The sequence below is a fragment of the Prinia subflava genome, chromosome 18, assembly GCF_021018805.1.
Source record: "Prinia subflava isolate CZ2003 ecotype Zambia chromosome 18, Cam_Psub_1.2, whole genome shotgun sequence".
Lineage (NCBI taxonomy): Eukaryota > Metazoa > Chordata > Aves > Passeriformes > Cisticolidae > Prinia > Prinia subflava.
The window spans coordinates 4,714,659-4,733,735 of NC_086264.1; the positions used below are offsets into that span (position 1 = coordinate 4,714,659).

Below are 19,077 nucleotides of genomic sequence, written 5' to 3' on the forward strand. Positions count from 1 at the left end.
AAATATATTAATATGTTCCTATTATATGAAACTGTGAGGAATAGATTTACTAAAGATATTAATGGAAAGTGACATTTCAGAGGATAATGAGAGTAACAATTACACTATTTTCATAAAGGTTTAGCATTAAAGTAAATAAATATTTAATCCAGGGAAAAGATCAGCTTCTCTTCAATTATATAGATGAGAAAAACCTTATCCTCTTTGAGATGAACTAAAATAATGAAATATAAAAGAAACTCACATTTCTTTGCTTTACACTTGCTAAGGAAATAAAATTGAAAGACCACACTCAGCACAGGAGTAAATGTACTTAAAATTTTTTAAAATGTTAATGCAACGGAGAAATCTTTCATCTCATTTACCAAAGATCTATCAACACACCTGATTTGCAAACAATTCATTTGCTACAGACGATCAGGATTTCAAAGAAACTGCTGTTCCTTTCCTTGTGAGATCAGCAGGAAAGGTGGGAGCCTTTCCCTTACACTTTAACATATTTTTAAAAGGTAAGAGTTTACAGCTATGCTCTTTTACAAATATACTCCACTACATGGTCAGAATGATGCATTTTATTTAATTTCTGTTCTGTGATTTAGCTGGCAAACAGACCTCCTAGGGCTGGGATAACAAATACTTTACTTAAGATTAAGTTCTGCATCAGTAAAGTCAACAGATGTTCTGCTAATGGTTTATATGGGAACAGCATGAGACCTTAGGATGCCACCAGAGGAGACTTAATAAAGAGTCTGAGTGTGACTTTCAAAAAATCCATGTTACTAATACATATAAATTGCACAGCAGAAACTGTGAGGTGAGCACAATCTAGGAAAATTTAAAAAAGAAAAAAAGCTCTCAGAGAAGGTTATTTTTCTTTTCTTCAGCTTAATGCTAATTTATATTCACACTTCATCATTGTGGTCCCCTCTTTACAGTGCAAATAACAAGAAACCCCTAGCATCTTTTGGCTCAAGGTTAGAGATAGCTAAAAATATCATTTTAATTAGTTAAAATTTGGAATCAGCAGAAATTGCATGTTGAATGCCAGAAAAGGAAAAGCAGCTCTGAGAACAGCACAAGAAACATAATTTATAAAATTCAGTACCCTGCTACATGGTGCAATCCAATAACCAATGGCTAGAAATGGAAGGCCCAATGCCACAACCAGGACCACCAGACACTTGATAGCTATGGTCTGCTCTCGTAATCCTGAGAGATTTTCATACCAGATTGTCAGTAGCTGTTGCTGACAGTTTGGATGGGCTACAAACTGCAAAGAAAAAGAAAGAAAAAGCAAAACATGCTGTCATTAATAGGAAGAGTTATGGAACTGCTACATGCACAATTGTGATCACCTCAAGGTCTAAATTAACACCAGATATTTAAGAACCATGGCTTTTCTCTCATTTCCTTTAAAGCGAAATTTAATAAACAAAGAAGAAACTGCCACTGATGCCTTAAGTTTTGGCTTATGCTTTTCAGATTCTGTGCTGCCTAGGGGTGCAGTTCTGAGCCTCATATTGTTATCCAGCTCTCTTCATGGAGTAGGTAGACAAAGCAAATCCTTTTCCATATGGAGACCAAGGACAACTGTTACAAGTTTTCAGGCCCAAAAGCACAAACAACGGTGGACTGAAGAGAGAAAACAAGAAGGATTGGACTTCATAACTTGAAGCTGGACAATTAATCCCAATATGCAAATTAACCCAAACTTATAAAAGTGTGAGACCTCGTGACCTGTTGTCCATTTTGTGACCATTTTGAGTCCATCTTGGGTGTAATCCTGGCCAGACTCTTGTACTGCTAAAGGTATATCTTTAAAGGACTTTTAATAAATATCTGCTTTATTCTCTAGGTCTGTCTAGTCTCTGTTCCAGGTCAGTCTTCCCAAGGCATCACCACATCACAAAAACACGTGGGACACCAGTTAAGCACAATGGTGAGCAGCCTAGGTTTTTTTCACAGCAGTTAGAAGAAATCTAGTGATACACTTACCAATAACTAGTGAATCAGAATAAAGAAGGCTAGGTGTTTCACAAAAAAGGGCCTGAAAATAAATCTGATAACTGATAATTTTTGTTTGGTTAAGAGTGAGATTTGGTATCAGTTGGTTAGACTCTGGAAAAAAGAATTAAAATAGTGTAAACCTTGGATGCCCATTTTATTATCCTTTGTACTCTGCAGAGATCATTATGTACTACATATAGTGTTGTTTGGCAGATCTTGCTTGCAAAACTCTATCAATATTCTAAATCTCATTTAAAAGTGCATAGAGTAGTACAACAGGACAGACTTAAAGAAAATCAAATTAAATCATTGGCAATGAAAACAGGGAACCTTAAACGTCTCAAGAAAAGCAATCTGAAACTGCTACGTGAACTTTAAAAAGGGAGGCAATCTTCATACTTTAATCTACTTTTCTGTAAATTTAAAGTCCCTAAGCATTTTGGTGTGTGATGCATTAAGCAGTTCATTCACATATTAATGCAGTTTGTACATGAAGTGGAGTGGCCAACAGAAATAAATAAAGAGATTGTAAAAAAGTCCTTTAAGAAATTAATGTCTACTCAAACTGCCTCTGTTCTTTTTATTAGGCTGCCACCTTTGAAGCTTATGCACCATAAAAACTGCCAGCCTGGCCCATTTGAGAAGAAGAGATTGGGTTTTTGTATTTGTGCGTTCTGACATATGCCCCCAGCCTCTTCTTTTGCTAAGATAAATTTCATTGTCAGCTCAGGACATCAAAGGGACAAATCCCACAGCAGATTAACTGTGGACAAAAGCAGGAAAGTAAATAATTATTTCAAATTACAATGACATTTTTAAAATCAGGCTTAAAACTGTAGGGAAGAGGAGGGAAGAAACACCCACATCATTCCTTCTGTTACCACAGGAAATGGGAAGAAACAGTAAAGAAGCTTTAAGAACGTTTACCCGGGGCTGGGAATCAGCCCATGGGCCCTGTGACACCTCATCCAGAGCTCTGTGGTGGTTTATATTCCTCCCAATCTATCAACTTTTTGATCTGACACTAAGAAAAGACCTGCTATTATTTAAGAAAAAAAAAAAAAAGAAAAAAAAAAAAGAAAAAAGGAAGATTTAGTGAATAAGATGCCAAGGGTTATGGGCAAGTTCTTCTCTGGCAGTGAGTCTAAAGGCTCTTGAGAGGATCTTAGCAACTTATTTAACTCCTGGCAACTGCACAATGTGCACCACTTCCAAGCCCTCAGAGCAAGTTGTGTCACTTCCCATCCATAAAAGCTCAGAAATTCATCCCTCCTCTCTCAGTCTTTACTGAAATACTTCAGCAGATGATAATGTTTGGTTTATTTTCAGCAACTTTAAACTATGCCCACCCCTGTTACGTGTGTGTCTGTATTACCTGTACATTTGCCTGCAGCTTCATCTCATCCAAGGACAGTAGGTTCACATCACATTTTACTACTGCTCACATCATTCTACAACTTTGTTCTTCCTGCATTTTTCCTCTCACTCTATTTTCCATGCAGTTTCTCCATTTTCATTATATATGTTGAACTTACTATCACATGTATCTAATACTTTCAGCTCCAAGCAGAACCCCATTGAACAAAAATGATGCATGAGAGCAGTATCTGGTCACTAAAAGAAAAAATATTCCAATTTTAATGTAGCTGCTTTTCCAAGCATAATTGACAGTAACACTTCTGATGTTTTCAGTTTCATGACCATGAACCAAGTCATCAGTATGTAAATATTTTTCGGTATGACTCAGAGTGAATATGTTATTTAATTCTACCATCATAATGGCTAGGTTTAGATGGAGCAAGAACAAATCCTGGCACACTATGATACATTAACGCACAAAATACAGAGAATTTTGCATCTTCTTTCTTATCTATCAGTTGACAGATAGATAACTTCAGGGTTTGAAAATTAACTCCTGTGATTTTATCCCAGCTCTTATTGGTTTCACTTGGAAATTCCATCCTGATTTTTGTCTGGGCAAGAACTGCAGATTAGTCGGGCTGGTGTCAGCTCTTCTCTGGAATTTTGTTGGCAATCGAAAGACAGAGTTGAGACACAAAACTAAAAGCACTACTACAGCAGTAATTCAGCATACAGAGCAAGACTAATTTGTTTTCTTTTTGGTTGTTTTTTCTCTCCCTTAATTTCCTTGGTCCTTCTCTATTGGGGCTGCATTTTCAGTCTGAACCTTAGCTTCAAAATCTCATCATGTTTAAAAGATGGGCTCCACACCGGTGCAGTACCTAGAGCATTAAGTGCAAGAGTTTCATTACTAATAGAATTAAAAACTCCCTTACCCTAGCAGTGAAGTTCTGAGGACATTTGCCACTTGTCATATGTTTTTTCCTACCTTTCCTCCCTCTGGACAGGGCATAGGCTGATTATTTCATGGACCTGCTGCTCTGTTTGGCTGCACTGCTGGCAACAGGGAGCTGACCTTGATGGACCTGACCTGCAAGTACAGCTAGAAATATGGAAAGCTATGGAAAACAGGCCACATCCTTGTCTGCTTACTATGATGAGAGGGTTGAAATAATGCCATGTGATCCCACATCTGAACCTGTTCATCAGGATATCACTAAAATCTGTCACTGCTCTGATGGAGCAAATCCCAGCATCAAAGGACCACCACAGCAGAGACACTTCCATCCTTGCCATGCCCTGTGTAATGTCCACTTACACGGAGCTGCACATGTATGAATATGGCAACAACTCTGCACTATCTGTTTCCTCCCACCAGGATCATTCCTCTTGTAGGTTCTGAGCTGTATTTGTCATGAACTGCAGCCAGCACTCTGAGTTTCTCTCTTGCAAGAGAAGGGAACAAATTTTCTAGGAGCAATTCTCTTTTTTTTTTTTTTCACTATTTAGATTTCTGTTATTCTTAACAGATCTGTGTGGCCCTTTGCTCAGCAGTGAATTTCATCAGTGACAATGAACTCATAAAGGAAAACCACAGCCTTCAGCACAAAAGCTGAGACATGAGCCTCAAAAAGTCTTCGTGGACATTAAACTGCAAAAGCATAAAGAATGTATATATTTTGACACTACAGCATGCTTATGCGCTTTGATTTTTTTCCCCTGTTCCAGTCTTCTAAATTAATTTAATGCTTGTATATATTTACCTTGATTTTTGGTAATTAAAATGCATTTATCTGCTGTAGACCAATTCTATACTGGAAATGATGATTTGCTGCTTGGGATCTGTGTTTACAATTTTTGCTCCTAATCTTTTGGGGCTGTCATAAACACCAGCAATCTTCAGTTGTTCTGGCAGGGTTCTTACAACGCATTTTATATGGCAGATTGGCTCAAGAGGTGGCCACAGAGCACAGGGTTATTTATTCTGAGAGACACAAGGCTTTTTGTGGAGATGATGAAACTATAAAGGCTCTTAGGAATAGAAGTGATGCTAATCATGTAAATAGGTAACTGTAAATAATGCATAGGCACTGCTGTATTCCCTGGCTCCTCTCACAACACAACACAGTATTGACTATTTTCTGTGCTAGCCTAATGTGGCATCTTGAGGAGAACAACATAGCGATACAATAAAAACTACAATAAAAGGATATGTATTTATGTCAAATATGTGATGCACAGCTCCATTTTTCAATGCTCAACATTCATTCACAAAATACAAACTACTTTGAGAGACACATCTACTGAAAATGCTTGCCAGAACACCAATAAACATAGGTACAAAGGTGAATAACTGAAATGAATTGATCAAGCAGCCACAGACATAATCCATGCATTTCCAGGGTTGAGTTTTAAATTATTTTTTAAAGGAAAAAACACAGTAAATCACGTGGAATCACTACAACACATAGTTGCAGATGAGCTATTTATGGGTTGAAACCAACATTTTCACCAGCACAGCCTTCTCTTTGGATTAGGTATTATTGTATTGACTGACAGGAAGACACAGCCTGAGTGTCACTGAGTGAAAATCTGGCTGTAGTGAAATATCCTTTGGGTCAATCAGGAGAAGGATCTGACCAACTGTGCCAAGCCCTGCTAACGCACCTCATTTATGTCGTTGCAGTGTCCTGCCACTTCTCAGCGGTGGCAAGTAGATTAAACTAAACTTCATTACAGGCCCTTTCTGCCTTGTGACAGTCTTGATTACTCACATCATGTCTCAGTTGTGCGTCTGACCACGAGTTCACAACACCTGCAGAAGGAGGAGGTGGCACTGCCCTCCTGCCATGGTGTCAGAGTGCTGTGAGGAGTTACCTTTTTGACTTCATACTTAATGGCCAGCTTCACACGGCTCAGGGACGCTCGGTGCCTCTGCGCTTCCACCGGCTCAGCGTTCAGATCCCCGTTCAGAATGGCCTCCACCTCTTCCGAGTCCCTGCACAGATCCAGGACACCAACCACGAAGTCCTTGCACTGCATGGACAGCTTGCGATAGTCGTTCTGGAACAGGAGGGGGACAGAAAACGGCCCGTGATAAATGTGCTGAAGAGTCAACGGTGAGGAAAAAAGGTCCTGCAGAAGTTGTTAAAAATGAAGTGTTTGATTTTTACTGTGTCAAGTTTGGAGTGTGTCAGATATTACAGAATTTTTGTACAGCAGAATCATTCATTCTCTGACACAAAGTGAACATTTAACAGCATCTGTTTAACACATGGGAACATGACATAAGAGTGTGATAAAAATAACCTGGATGGGCAAAAAGGGGTAGCTGAAAATTTAAGAATTTCACAAACAAAGCAAGACCATGACTATCAAAAAAGTGACCTCACTCTCACAAAAACTTCATTGACAACTAATAAAATGTAAAGCTACAAATATCTTCTAGCTCTTTCTACACTGTAAAGTGGCTGATTACTCATTGCTCTGATGTACACCAGGTACATTTCCCCCTTTTTTCTTTTCCACTCTCTGCTTCCCACTTCCCTTGGCACATCTCACGCTCAACAATTGGTACAGTGGGTTACAAAGTAACTGCATAGAGTAACTGCAGGACAAACTTGGACACCAATGTTGTGGGCAAAATGCCCCAAATTTCCTGTAAGAGTGCTCTGGAAAGAACAGGAGAATTCATCTTCCATACCTGTTTAGTCTTTCCAAGGACTGTCATATATGTCAACATCAAATATTTGCCTTTCTCTGATCTCCTTCTTGCTCTGACAAAACATTTGTGGCTGCATTTCAGAATTTTTAGCTAACTTTGTAAAGCATGCATGTCTGATATTTTGCCCGTACTTTTGTTTATACTTGTAAATGTCTCCCACCACCTCTATGACAATACCTATAAACTCTTATCTTGATCTCTGCTTCAGCAGAAACCTCAGTCTTCATTTTTGTGTCCATGTCCTCAGACAGATTTCTAGAAATTCCATATCTGAGATGTGGCCTCTGATTTCCTCACATGAGGCTACAGCTGGAAGAGGAAACTTGAATGAATCTGCCAATTCTACCTTCAGTGCCCAACTAGAAACAGCACAACCACCTTTTTCAATTATTCTATAGCTTTTCTTCAGTTTTTTTTTCCTCCATCAGGCCACCAAAACACTAATTTGAGCCCTCCACCTCTCCATTTTTTGTGTTTTACTGTTCATTTCCAGATACTGGCTTTTCAAAATGACTTTTTGAGGGTGCAGATTTTCCCTTACAGGTGCCCGTCTTCTCAAAAATGTTTCCTTACTGCTTCTGCCCTCATAATTTTCTCACTTAATCTCTTTTATTTTTTCTGAAACCCTCACTTTTTCCTTCTTTTCTAAGTAATTTTACCTCCTTGTACTGGTAGTTATGCTAAACTTTTAACTTAGCATCTGTATAATGGGAGAGAGAAACTTATGTGCTCTCAGTAGTTTCAAATTATTTTGGGAAATGATGGGAAAGAGGTTGCATAGGGTAAGTGCAAGAAACAACCATCAATCCCATAGGTCAGATTCAGATATGAATCAAAATGAAACATCACTGGAGACACATAAATACTCCTAGAGAAGTTGTGTCATTACACAAGACTAACATCCCTAATACAGACTTGGAAACAAGTCCTAATCACAGACCTTAAACAGAATCCTGTTATTTCCTTTGGTCACAGAGGACAAATCAATTCAGTTGTCAGTGAAGCAACAGGATGTAAGGTTATTTTAGATTTGTTTTTGGTAACCAAGGAGAGCAGGACAGAAGAGTCAATTATAAAAGTAATACTGGGATGTGTGATTAAATTCAGTGAAGGGATAAGCAAGCTTATGTATGACCAAGATTTAGGACTTTGAAAAAGGCAAAGTCTCATAAAAAACTTAAGGCAGTGAAATATATTTGCTAGCATGGAAGTCTGAATGCAGATAGAGCTTTTACATGAAATGTAATTAGATCTGAGACACTACAAAGATAAAAACCTTGCAAAAGAAGACTCCAGGATGGTGGCTAGAAAATAGAAGCATTCTAGAATGAAAATAAAAACAAAACCCAAAAACAAACAAAACCAAAGCAAACAAACAAAAAAACCCCAAAAAACCAAAGAGGAACAGTCTTTTATGACAGCCTAGTCAAAAAAGAGCTTCATCAGAGGCCAGATCTCTAAATATGAACTGCTAGAATTAAGGTTATGGAGAATATTAAGCAAAGCACCAGGAGATAACACAATGTAAAAAGAAGACAGAGATTTTATTCACTGAAGAAAAAGGAGTGACTGAAGACAATCTAATAAAGCTCAAAACAATATCATGCCTTCAGTTTATTCAAGTCCTACATTGTTTATATCGTTTCCACAAAAGAATTCCTAAATATTGGTGAGAACTTGAACACTCTTCCTTAAGCATCTAATTTAAAGCAAGAATTGCTTACAAATTTCACTACAGCTAAAGGAAGTATTTACTGAAGGAGGTGGCTGAGCAAAAACCATGAACAACATCAGACCCAGTTTAACATAATTCAACAGAATAAGACTGATAATCAATTTTTCTCTAAGACTTTAAAGTAGCTGTAAATCTACTATTCAAAGTCCATGGGAGGATACACTTCCTGCAGTAACTTCGGTAATAGTACAACATAACTGAAAGAGAAACTACATTCTTTCTCATCTGAATTTGCAGGCACTTTTAACTTTCCCATGAAAAAAAGAGATGCATTTGTTTTACTGTTATTTGTATCTAACCTACAGTCTAAAGCGGTATCTTATTAAGGTTTAATAAAGTTTAGTTTAGATGGTTTTCTATTGTTCAAGTGCTTTATGTTATAATAGAAACCAAATTTTGTCCTTGTGTGAATGAACATGGGCTGTCCAATTGCAGGGAGAGGCTTCAATTACGAAGTGTTTTCTCATTCTTTTGCTAATTGTGAAGAAATTGTGTATTTCTAATAGTTAGGAAAAAACAAGAGTTATTTCCACACTTTGCACATTTGCCTACCACAAGAGTTACCCAGATTTCTTCTAACAGCAGTAGAATAACAGTAGACCCATGAATGACATGTTTCTTCGTTGGTAGATATACCACTTGCTTATAGAAGTTATGCTTATTGCCACATTAACGATATAATGGATGAGGTTCTATTTGTCAAATTTAAGGATTAAATACAGCCTACATTACTCACAAATGCTGTTATGAGAACTGAAAACCAGTATGTGCATTCTTAATATCCCACTCTGGCTTTGAATCTTATAGCAGGAAAACTTGTCAGATTTCCCTCTTCCAAGTCTTTATTTACCTAAGTATTAGCAAATCAAATTTATCCCAGTCTATCTGATTGCTTTACAGAATTAAACAGACAAACAGTACACAATTCTCAAACATCCTTCTACCTCTAGGGTGTTGTGTGGATATCAGAAATTTTAATCTATGGTCCCAGTCATCCAAATCACTCTGCTCACTCCTGAGAACATACAAATGAAGCCACGAGATCAACACTAACAGTTGCACAAACATCTTTGCAACATCAAAAAATCTCAGCCTACACCCTGCGTTTCCCAGGTTCCGCAGCTGACTGCAGCACGTACAGGACAACTGATGACGACTGGAATTGCAAAGCTGTGTCGCACAAGCAGTGTCAGAGGACTCTGACACACATCAAAAGCTGGATCTCAGCCTGCCCAAATTTGTTTATTCTGTTCTCATCATAACATCAAGCACTGTCCTGTGAATTCACCTGGGATCTTGACAAAGAATATATCAGTCTGTGTGCAAAGAACAAAGCACATGAATAGAAAACCACCACCTGATTTCACACAAGATTTGTAACCACTGCAAAGGAAATTTATACTGAGCAATCACATGCAGTCAAACAAAATGTAGGGATTTGTGTTCTGTTACAGGAGCCACATTCCTGCAAGCAATAAAGTTCAAGAGTACTGTACAATTAATTCACAGTCATTATAGTGAATCGTACATTTATGTTATTATCTGGTAAATGGCCACTTTGAAACTACATATATGGTGAGTTTGCACATGCAACTGTATGTGCAAATCAAGAACATAATTGCTCTAATGGTTATGGATCTGGGCCCTGTCCTTTCAAAAGCTGGGCCTAAACCTAGATCAAGCTTGAACACTCTTTGTTAGTTCAGCTGAGATAATACTATGTAAATGTACTTGGAACACTGACAGAGTCTGCTTTTAGATGCATGTCCACATCTTCCGTTGGTTCAGTGGAAGCTTTTAGCAAAACTGGGAAAACTGGGAACAGGGATTTATCCTACAGAAAGCAGGACTACAGCCTTTTTGATCCTTGCCAGAGCAATTTCAGCTGGGAGCACTGAGCTTGCTTACACAGTACAGTATTTAGTTGAAAGCTGGTATAAAGAGATAACCACGGGGCTTTTTAGCTACGTTGTCCTCTCTCTTCCTACTGTCACTCCAAAGGAAAGTTCCATCGGCTGTTCCAACTGCCAGAAATCCTTCCTTCCCTGGGCAGTAACAGCTTAAAAGTAATAGCTAAAGCTAAATTACTAAAGCTTTAGTAATCCAAACCTGTCATTCCCCAAGCCAAGCTGCAGTGGCCATGGTCTGCTAAAAATAGGAGAACAGCAAAACAAAAAAAAAATTGGAGTATTTGTGTTGCAAAGTATTTTGTGGCACTACTGGACAGGAAAAGATAATTCTCCAACTATGGTAATGGTCACTTATTTACATTAAGACAAGGTACAGTTCCAGTTTTTATGATTTGGTAGCGTTCTTGACTGAGATCAAACTGAAATACCCAATGTCATATGAAATCCTGCAGGCAATCCCTGGAATTAGGAGACTAGGGGGACTAGGAATAACAAGTAAAGTCAGAGAAATACTGTACTCTCTGCCCTGGCCATGAGAGAATTGAACAGAAGAATACATGGGAAGAAGAAAAGTGCATACAAAGATCAAAAAGGAGTAAAAGTGTCAAGAAGAAATAAACATAATAGATGAAGAAGAGCAAAAGGACAAACAGCACATTGAAACAAGAATTTCACAAACAGAAGTAAGGAAGCTTGGAGATGAAAGGAGTAGAATGAAATGGTCTTTAGGGCTCCAGTTTCCTCATCTACTTTTATTAATTTTCAGTACTTTTGTTTTGGCTATGTGTCTTGCATTTTCCAAGAAAAATTAGGGCTCTGTGGTTTCTTTGAATCCTTTCTCCTTACTTCTAAAAGGAAAATAAAACAAAACCCTAAAGTCAGAGTAATTAATCAGGTTTACTTGAGGAACAGTCATTAATGAATGGCATAAGTCACCTTCCCACATTTCTAATTTGCTTGTGCAAACCCTGGTTTGTGCCTTAGAATTTCTTAGTTAAATGATAAGCAAGAGAGGCAGACTGGACTTTGCATATGCAATGGATGTAAGGTTCAATTTAACAAGCATTTACCAGGAAACTAGGCCCTCAAGTATTTTTGAACAGGTTCAACCTATGCTCTTTCTCTGTGGGAAAACCACCCAGAACAGTATTTCCTGTAGGAGCGCTCTGCATCTTGGAAGTGAAACATGCACAGGAAACATTGTGGGCCTTAATATTCCATAGATACTGAGAATAAATGATGTTTTGAACAGATTTGTCCATTTTTTTGTTGTGAGAGAGATGAATTATTTTGCCCATTTTTTTCCACCCTGAAACAATTTTGCTCAGTGCTGTGCTACAGATTAAATTTGAGTGGAATACTTGAGCATTTCCAGTGATCATCCTAGAGGAGAGTGTAGCAGAAGTCTGCAGGAATGCAAATGCTGGATTAGAAGCCTTCTCTGGGATGTGACAAAGCACACAAGTTATCAGCCAAACATATTCAGATGAAACATCTACAGGGAAGAAACCATTGAAAAGGCAGTTACAGATGGGAGGGACTCCAGGAAAACACTCAGCCCTCCTATCAGGCTTGATAGAAACAGAAGGGGGAAAAAGGCGATGTGACGTCAATGAAAAGAGTAATTATTTCACTGGAATGTTTTGACATTGATGAGAAGTTGAAATTCCCATGCCAGCAAGGAGTCAAGAACAATTTTTACTGTAGGTGGCAAAACCGAATCATCTGATACACCTGGCAAGATTAGTAGCCATGTAAGTGCTATCCAAAAATACTGAAATCTGTGAAAACAGTGAATCTCTTGGGGTTTTAGGCATCCCAAAATAGCAGGGAATTACCATTTTAAAAATTGAAATAATTTTTTAAAGTTCTGGTTTGAAATGAGAAGCTTAATCAAAAAACTTCACCTTTTCTCCTCCAAAATTTCAAGCTACTTTTTTTTCTGATGAATTTTGTATGCATGGTATTAGTACCTGTGAGATGGGAGTCTCCCATGAATTTCTATTTCCACTGTAATTTTTCTATGCAGTTCTAATCATCTACATCCTTGCCTAACAAAAACACAATGCAGCTTGCCCTAATTTAGCTTTTGGTGGCAGGGTACCTTTTCATCTGAGGAAAAAGAAAAATCTGACATTTTTCCCCGAATAAATACAGTGAGGAAGTATTCAACTAATTTGCCAGGTTACACAATACACAGCATGGTATAAGTGAGTTCCACCACCAAAGAAAGGGGAGGAAGGGTTTAACATGAAATTTACACCTCATCAGCGTCTGTCATAATACATTAATCCTTTTCACCACTGAAAATTTATTTTTAAATTCTATTTTAACTCACTCAGCTGAATATGCACCTATTCTTTCTCAGGAGTTGTCTGCCTCTTCTGTTAAATTTCACTTTATTAGTATCTGCCTGTCTTTCTCCAGGTTGTATATTCCTTCTGAGTACTTCACAGGGTAAGCAGTGCTTGCTGCTGTTTGGAGAGGCTAATGCATCTTTTGTCTCTCTCAGATCATTTTTGAAGACATTAAACAAGTGTTACCCAACACTAGCCTTGCAGAACCCAAATAAATTTGTGGTTACATCCAGAGACAATGCTGTGAATATCTCTACTCACTGAGAGCAATCTGTCATTCCCCAAACCAAGCTTTTCTCATAACATGCAGTCTACTGGGGTTTGATTTTTTGTGCGGTTTGGCTGCAGGGGGAGAATGGGGTACAAGAGGAAAGGTGGCTGTTATGGTCCTTTTCCAGGTATCAAACTGAACTGAAAAATCCCTAATAAAAGCACAGGGAAACAGTTAACTAAGCCATTAATTGTCTGAGGGAGAAGCTGAAATATATAAAGAAGTCAGGGCACTGACACACAAAACCACATACAGCTGAAAACCAGGTAAGAGGACCAACATCTGTATGCAGTCTAACAGCTGGTTTTGTACACGTGACATTCCTAAAAGGTGCATCCAAAAAAAATCCACTTTGGGTATTTGGAGACATCAGCCAAAATCAGTACAAATTAAGACAGAAAGAAAAGGAAAATGTTTCTGCTTTCTGCACTTATATTACTCGACATTTGTAACTAAGAACAATCTTTGTGTGCTGCAGTAACCAGAATTGTTTTCCATCTCCTGCAAGGTTATCAGAACGCCCACTTTTTCCAGTTTCCAATTTTACCAATTTTCTTCAAATACAGCAGGTGCAAAGGCAATTTAATTTCATTAAAAATTCTTTTTAAAGGCTTATATATCAAGAATAAAAGAGACAATAAGATGAGAGTATTTGTAATTGAAAAAATAAAAGCACAGAGAATCATTTCAGCATCTAAGGACAACATGAAGTAGCAGCAACTTTAAAACAATAACAAAGACAGAGAAACACAAGAACACCATTACCTTGAATTCTTTTTCAATGTTGGCCAACTTGGCAAGTTCATTGCTGAGTTCTAGAGCAGTGAGCACTGGATCTTCACTGGACAGGGACAGATAAGCTGGACTGGCCAGTCCTTTGTACGCATTTATTCTTGACCTGGAGTGACTGAAAGAATCATGTTTTTGCTTCTCTGTACAGTCATTACATTTGCAGAAGTAATCATGAGGTCTTTCTATCCTTGCTCCTTTCATCAACAGCATGTGCACGACTTCGTATTTTTGGCAGTGGGCAGCTAAAATTATGGGAGTGATGTCTGGAGAAAAGCGGGTACCGTCTTCATCATAGGAATAAAAATCATCATCCTGGAGCTCCTGCTCACAAGGGCTCAGAGTCAGTCGCTTATTTACTGAAAACCCAGGATGATTCAAAATTGCTTCCACTATCCTAATGTAACCCTTGCTGATTGCAAGCAGCAGGGCATCTCCAATCCGTGCCAAGTTCTCTTTTTTTAACAGAAGTTCTGTCACTTCCAAATGTTCATTCCCCACAGCAAGCTGCAAGGCGTTTTGGCCCATGTAGTCAACGCAGTTGACATTCAGTGTCTTTGACTCCTCCAGCATTTTGCGCACCACGGGGATGTTCCCGTACTCGGCAGCATCCAGGAACCGCTCCTCCTCGGCCGTCAGGCTCGTGCCCCTGTTGTTGAACATGAAGGCCGGGCCCCTAATGGCCTGTCGCCTTCCCTTCTCCCTCATCACGGTCATACGCCTTAGGGATGGGCTCTCTTCCATGTACCTAAGGAGAAAACAAGGAAAAGGTAACAAATGTTCACTATGGTGGTAATTTGTAACTTCCAATCCTGTGGCTAAAACAAGGCATTTTGTCCTTTGTCCATTAACTGACCAGCAATATCCTGGATTGGGATCACTCTTGCTTGTTTGCAAACTAAAGGCACTCACAGACTCAATGCCTCTGGCCATTGCTGTTTTCTTAGCATGGTCAAGATTTAATAACATTTTTCATTTCTTTTGAGACATCACTCCCCTTCAGAAATCCCTCCCAGCTCACTTACCACATATATAAAATGAAAACACATCTACTATACTGCTTTCCGTAGTAATTAATATTATCCATCACAGGCATTCAAGCTGATGGTATAAGGAAATACTTAATGCTTACCATGTTGTAGATCACATAAAAGGGAGGTGAAAACACATTTTCTTCAGATGTCCTGCCAAGCAACACATGTTGAAGCCTGATCACAGCTTCTTGTGTTACTACTAGAAACATTAAACCTGGAAGCTTCTACTCACAAGTCACTTTGGTCAAATTGCAAATTTTTGGGAAACAACAGTACATACACATTCAGCAGACTTTCAGCTGAAACTATACTGCTCAGAGGTTCCAGACACCAGGAGTCATCCAGTACAGACTGGAATCAGCTCTCACTCCAGTGGACTACTGCAGTGCTGTGGATTTTGTTTGGCCTGTTTCTACATCACCCATTTCAGGAGCTGAGAGGGTCTGTGTATACATTCTTGTACCATAATTTAAAAAATGGGAAAGTCAAAGAGTTAATGCATGAAAATTGGGATAACTGCTGCACTAGAAAGAGGAAAGCTGGGTGTAGGAAAGTGAAATGTTTTAAAGGAAAATGAGAACCAGGGAATCCATGAACTCTCCATAGAAACCAGTGCAAAAGAAGAAAAAGACAGGAAAGACAAGGGTAACAGGTGAAAAGAAGGGGTGAGCAAGCTAATTTTGCAAACATAGAAACTGGAATAATGAACCAGTGAAGGTACTGGATGAGAGAACAGGCACATTGGATGATGAGCTAGATCTAGCAAGGCAAGGAAACAAGACAGGGGAGGGGAGGTTTAGAGCAGTGAGACTGGATAGAAGTTGCAAAGAAAAAGGACCTAGGATGAGATGTTGAGGAACAGACACTGCCTAGCTAGAGAAAACAACAGCAGGAGACAACTGCCTGGCAAGGTCTGAAACAACAGAAAGGATGGGATCAGGCTAAAGTAGTCACAGCTGGGGGAAGCACAGAAGCCCTTGTGCCTGCCATGGCAGAGGCCAAAGGGCTGAAAATGTACTCAGGATACCCCAACCTTTCTTCAGCACCATCTGCACATAAATATGAAACCAGTTAGCACTGCCCCTTGCCTTTTCTAGTTCAGCTCAATAGTGAGGAAGGCAGCCTCTACTTGCTATCAGTTAATCCAGTAGCTGAAGGGATAGAGATCACTTGAGATGATTTGATGGGCATGGAGACACCAAGTGCTGCTGATAAACCATATAACTTCATGGAGGGTGTCCTTTAAATACATATAACACATACTATATATATACACATAGACACTCTACACAGAGATAAAGAAATCTTTTAGGTTCCAGATTTGTTTCTTAGATCCTACGTGCCTGTGTTCCTCATCTTTATAAAAAGAACAGTTGGCTCCTATTTTACAGGACCATTGTGAAAATTAATTTTTTTCCCTTTGCTGAAAAACTCAGACACAGGAGTAAACGGCCAGACAGAAAAACTTAAAAGGAAATTAATCCTTCTGCCCTCAGTGCATTAGAAGAGATGTGAGTCCATGTAATGAATGCCAAGAGCAAACCAAAATATTAAACAGCCCTTTTAAAGAAAATTCTATCAGTCTGCAAAAAGCACAGAACCAGGCGAAAAATGCCACAGGCACCTTTGGGCATGTAGGGGCTCTGCATTGAAGTGGACACAGCAGCACATACATGGGTAGCTTTGAAAGGTAGATACTCAAACTGATGCAGGTTCAAATCCACAGACAGAGAAACAGCATTCTAAGTGCTGGTGAGGGTTGTTTTTTATGGATATGATCTTTCAACAAGCTATTCTCTGTTGACACTGCCTAAAATACTGGATGAAGCACTGCCAGCCCTAGGAGTTCTCAGTGGGCATAGCTAATTACATTCAGGTTGTAAGGATAGGCCTGCCCTTCCAGCTGTCTACATCAAAATGTAAAATCATAATCACTTCATCACAGGTACAAACACCCTAAAACCCAGTCTAAGCCCTGGGCATTTCAGTGAGCACAAATGGGCAGCTCAGTGGCATATCAAGCAAAGAAACTCATCAGCAAGGGCAGGTCTCTCCTAGGATGAAGCATTTGATCTTTTTACCTTTTTTTATATGTGTCTGGCATTTCTGGACTACCTGAAACAGCCTGAGTGGCACTGCAGTATAAGCAATATTTACTTTTTGAAAGATGTGGCAAAACTGCTCTGGCAATCATGACACAATCCATTCCTTAATTTTTTTTTTCCACTTCTGTACCACTTCCTTTAAATCTATAAAAAAGGCTGCATAACAGAGAGGAATTGTAACTCTGATAAACACAAAATTGATTTAATGTCTTCAACCTCAGGCATATTTTCCACTTAGGAGTACTCAGAAATAAAGACTTGAGCCCAGAGCACATATTGTGAACTGCCACAGTGCGCTGCTATCTGATTCCCCAACAAAATCAGAAGTAAAACCAGATATCTTCTCATAGTTTCTTTATAAACTAGATCTTATTGTCTTTATGCTGTTACATTTCCACTCTTCTTCCACATCCAAAATCACACAGGTGTGGAAATGTAGTGTTTACTGTAATGTTATGAAGAAAAAAATTACAGCTATTAAAAATGTAATAAAGGCATGACAAATTGACTCATGCTGACTTCTTGCTTTAAGAAGACTCTAAACTGCCACTTTGAATCTCGTTTATATCTTATGAAATACATAATACATTTGTCCTTATGTATTCTGTGTAATTTTTCAGCATATTTTGAAAGACGACATTCATTTTGATTTCATCTACCTTCCTTCCAAACCTCACTATCTGGGTGATCACTGAGGTGATTCCTCTGACTTCTGTAGGGAGCAACATATCCTTTCAAAAGCGTCCTTTCAGGAGTGGCTTCCTAATATGGAATATATCCTTAACTGTAAACCTTGTGACAGAAATTATGTATCTGAAGTGACTGCAATAACTTCTCAAGATAAAGATGCATGATGCTTGGTATTTTAATGACTAAAATATTGTCAAGACATCCCCAAAACAATGAAAAGAAAAAAATCTTGTGCAGGATTTGGACCACAGGACTATGAGGCTGTTGTGTTCATCCACACTTCTGCCCTCTTTTCTTCCACATTTCCCTCAGCAAATTCAAAGAAACCAGCATAGCTCTGGTCAGGGTAATGCATGCAGCAATCAGGTACAAGATCTCCTATTCCATTTTCTGCTTTCCTTTTTTCACATATGGTATTTTTAGCTATACCAAAGTATGAATAAAATAGTTAGAATTTTAATTTTAAGTGACCATTTTCAGCATATTTTCTATGTATTATTTGCCATCTGAAATAATCAAACCAACAAAATCTCAAGTCATATCTCTCAACATCATTTGTCTGGCTTAAAAATACGATTGAAATAGAACTAAGTGTGCATTAATTACTTGTGTTCTATTTCCAAAGCCTTTAAACTTCAGATACTCAGCCTTGTCTCTGTAAGGTGCTGACAACCTACATTTAAAAAAGAGAGAAGGAGAGATGGGAATCATGATGCTTCTCTTACCAACTGTTCCAAATAGTTGAAAGAACACACACAGAAAAATATAAAAATATTTGTAGAATGCATGGCAAAAAACCACAAAAGAACCAAGTAAGAAAAATGCCCAATTATTCTGTATTAATTAGTCAGTAAAGATGAAGATGGATGGAATTGGAGATCAGTCATGTTAACTGAAGCACACCTGTCCCACCACATCTGGACATGTTTCACTCGGCCCTGAGCCTGCAGCAGTTAAGCAGTTGTTTTGAGGAACTGAAAAACTTCACTGGAAAGAAGGAAGAACTTCAGGAACTGTACACCAACCTTCAGAATCACTCATTCATCAGCTTTGCTTTGCGGCAGAACTCCCACACGAGTGAGGCCAAGGCTCC

General features: G+C 38.6%; 1 protein-coding gene across 1 annotated transcript in view; it reads right to left on the reverse strand.

Moving 5' to 3' along the window:
• The window catches only part of TRPC3 (transient receptor potential cation channel subfamily C member 3), a 33,013-nt gene that overhangs the window by 9,424 nt on the left and 4,512 nt on the right, over positions 1 to 19,077 (reverse strand). Inside the window, exons 2-4 of the mRNA XM_063415059.1 lie at positions 14,132 to 14,903; positions 6,247 to 6,432; positions 1,106 to 1,270 (exon numbers count right to left, since the gene is read on the reverse strand). Coding sequence (XP_063271129.1) covers positions 1,106 to 1,270; positions 6,247 to 6,432; positions 14,132 to 14,903 — 1,123 coding nt within the window. The remainder of the gene's footprint in view (positions 1 to 1,105; positions 1,271 to 6,246; positions 6,433 to 14,131; positions 14,904 to 19,077) is intronic.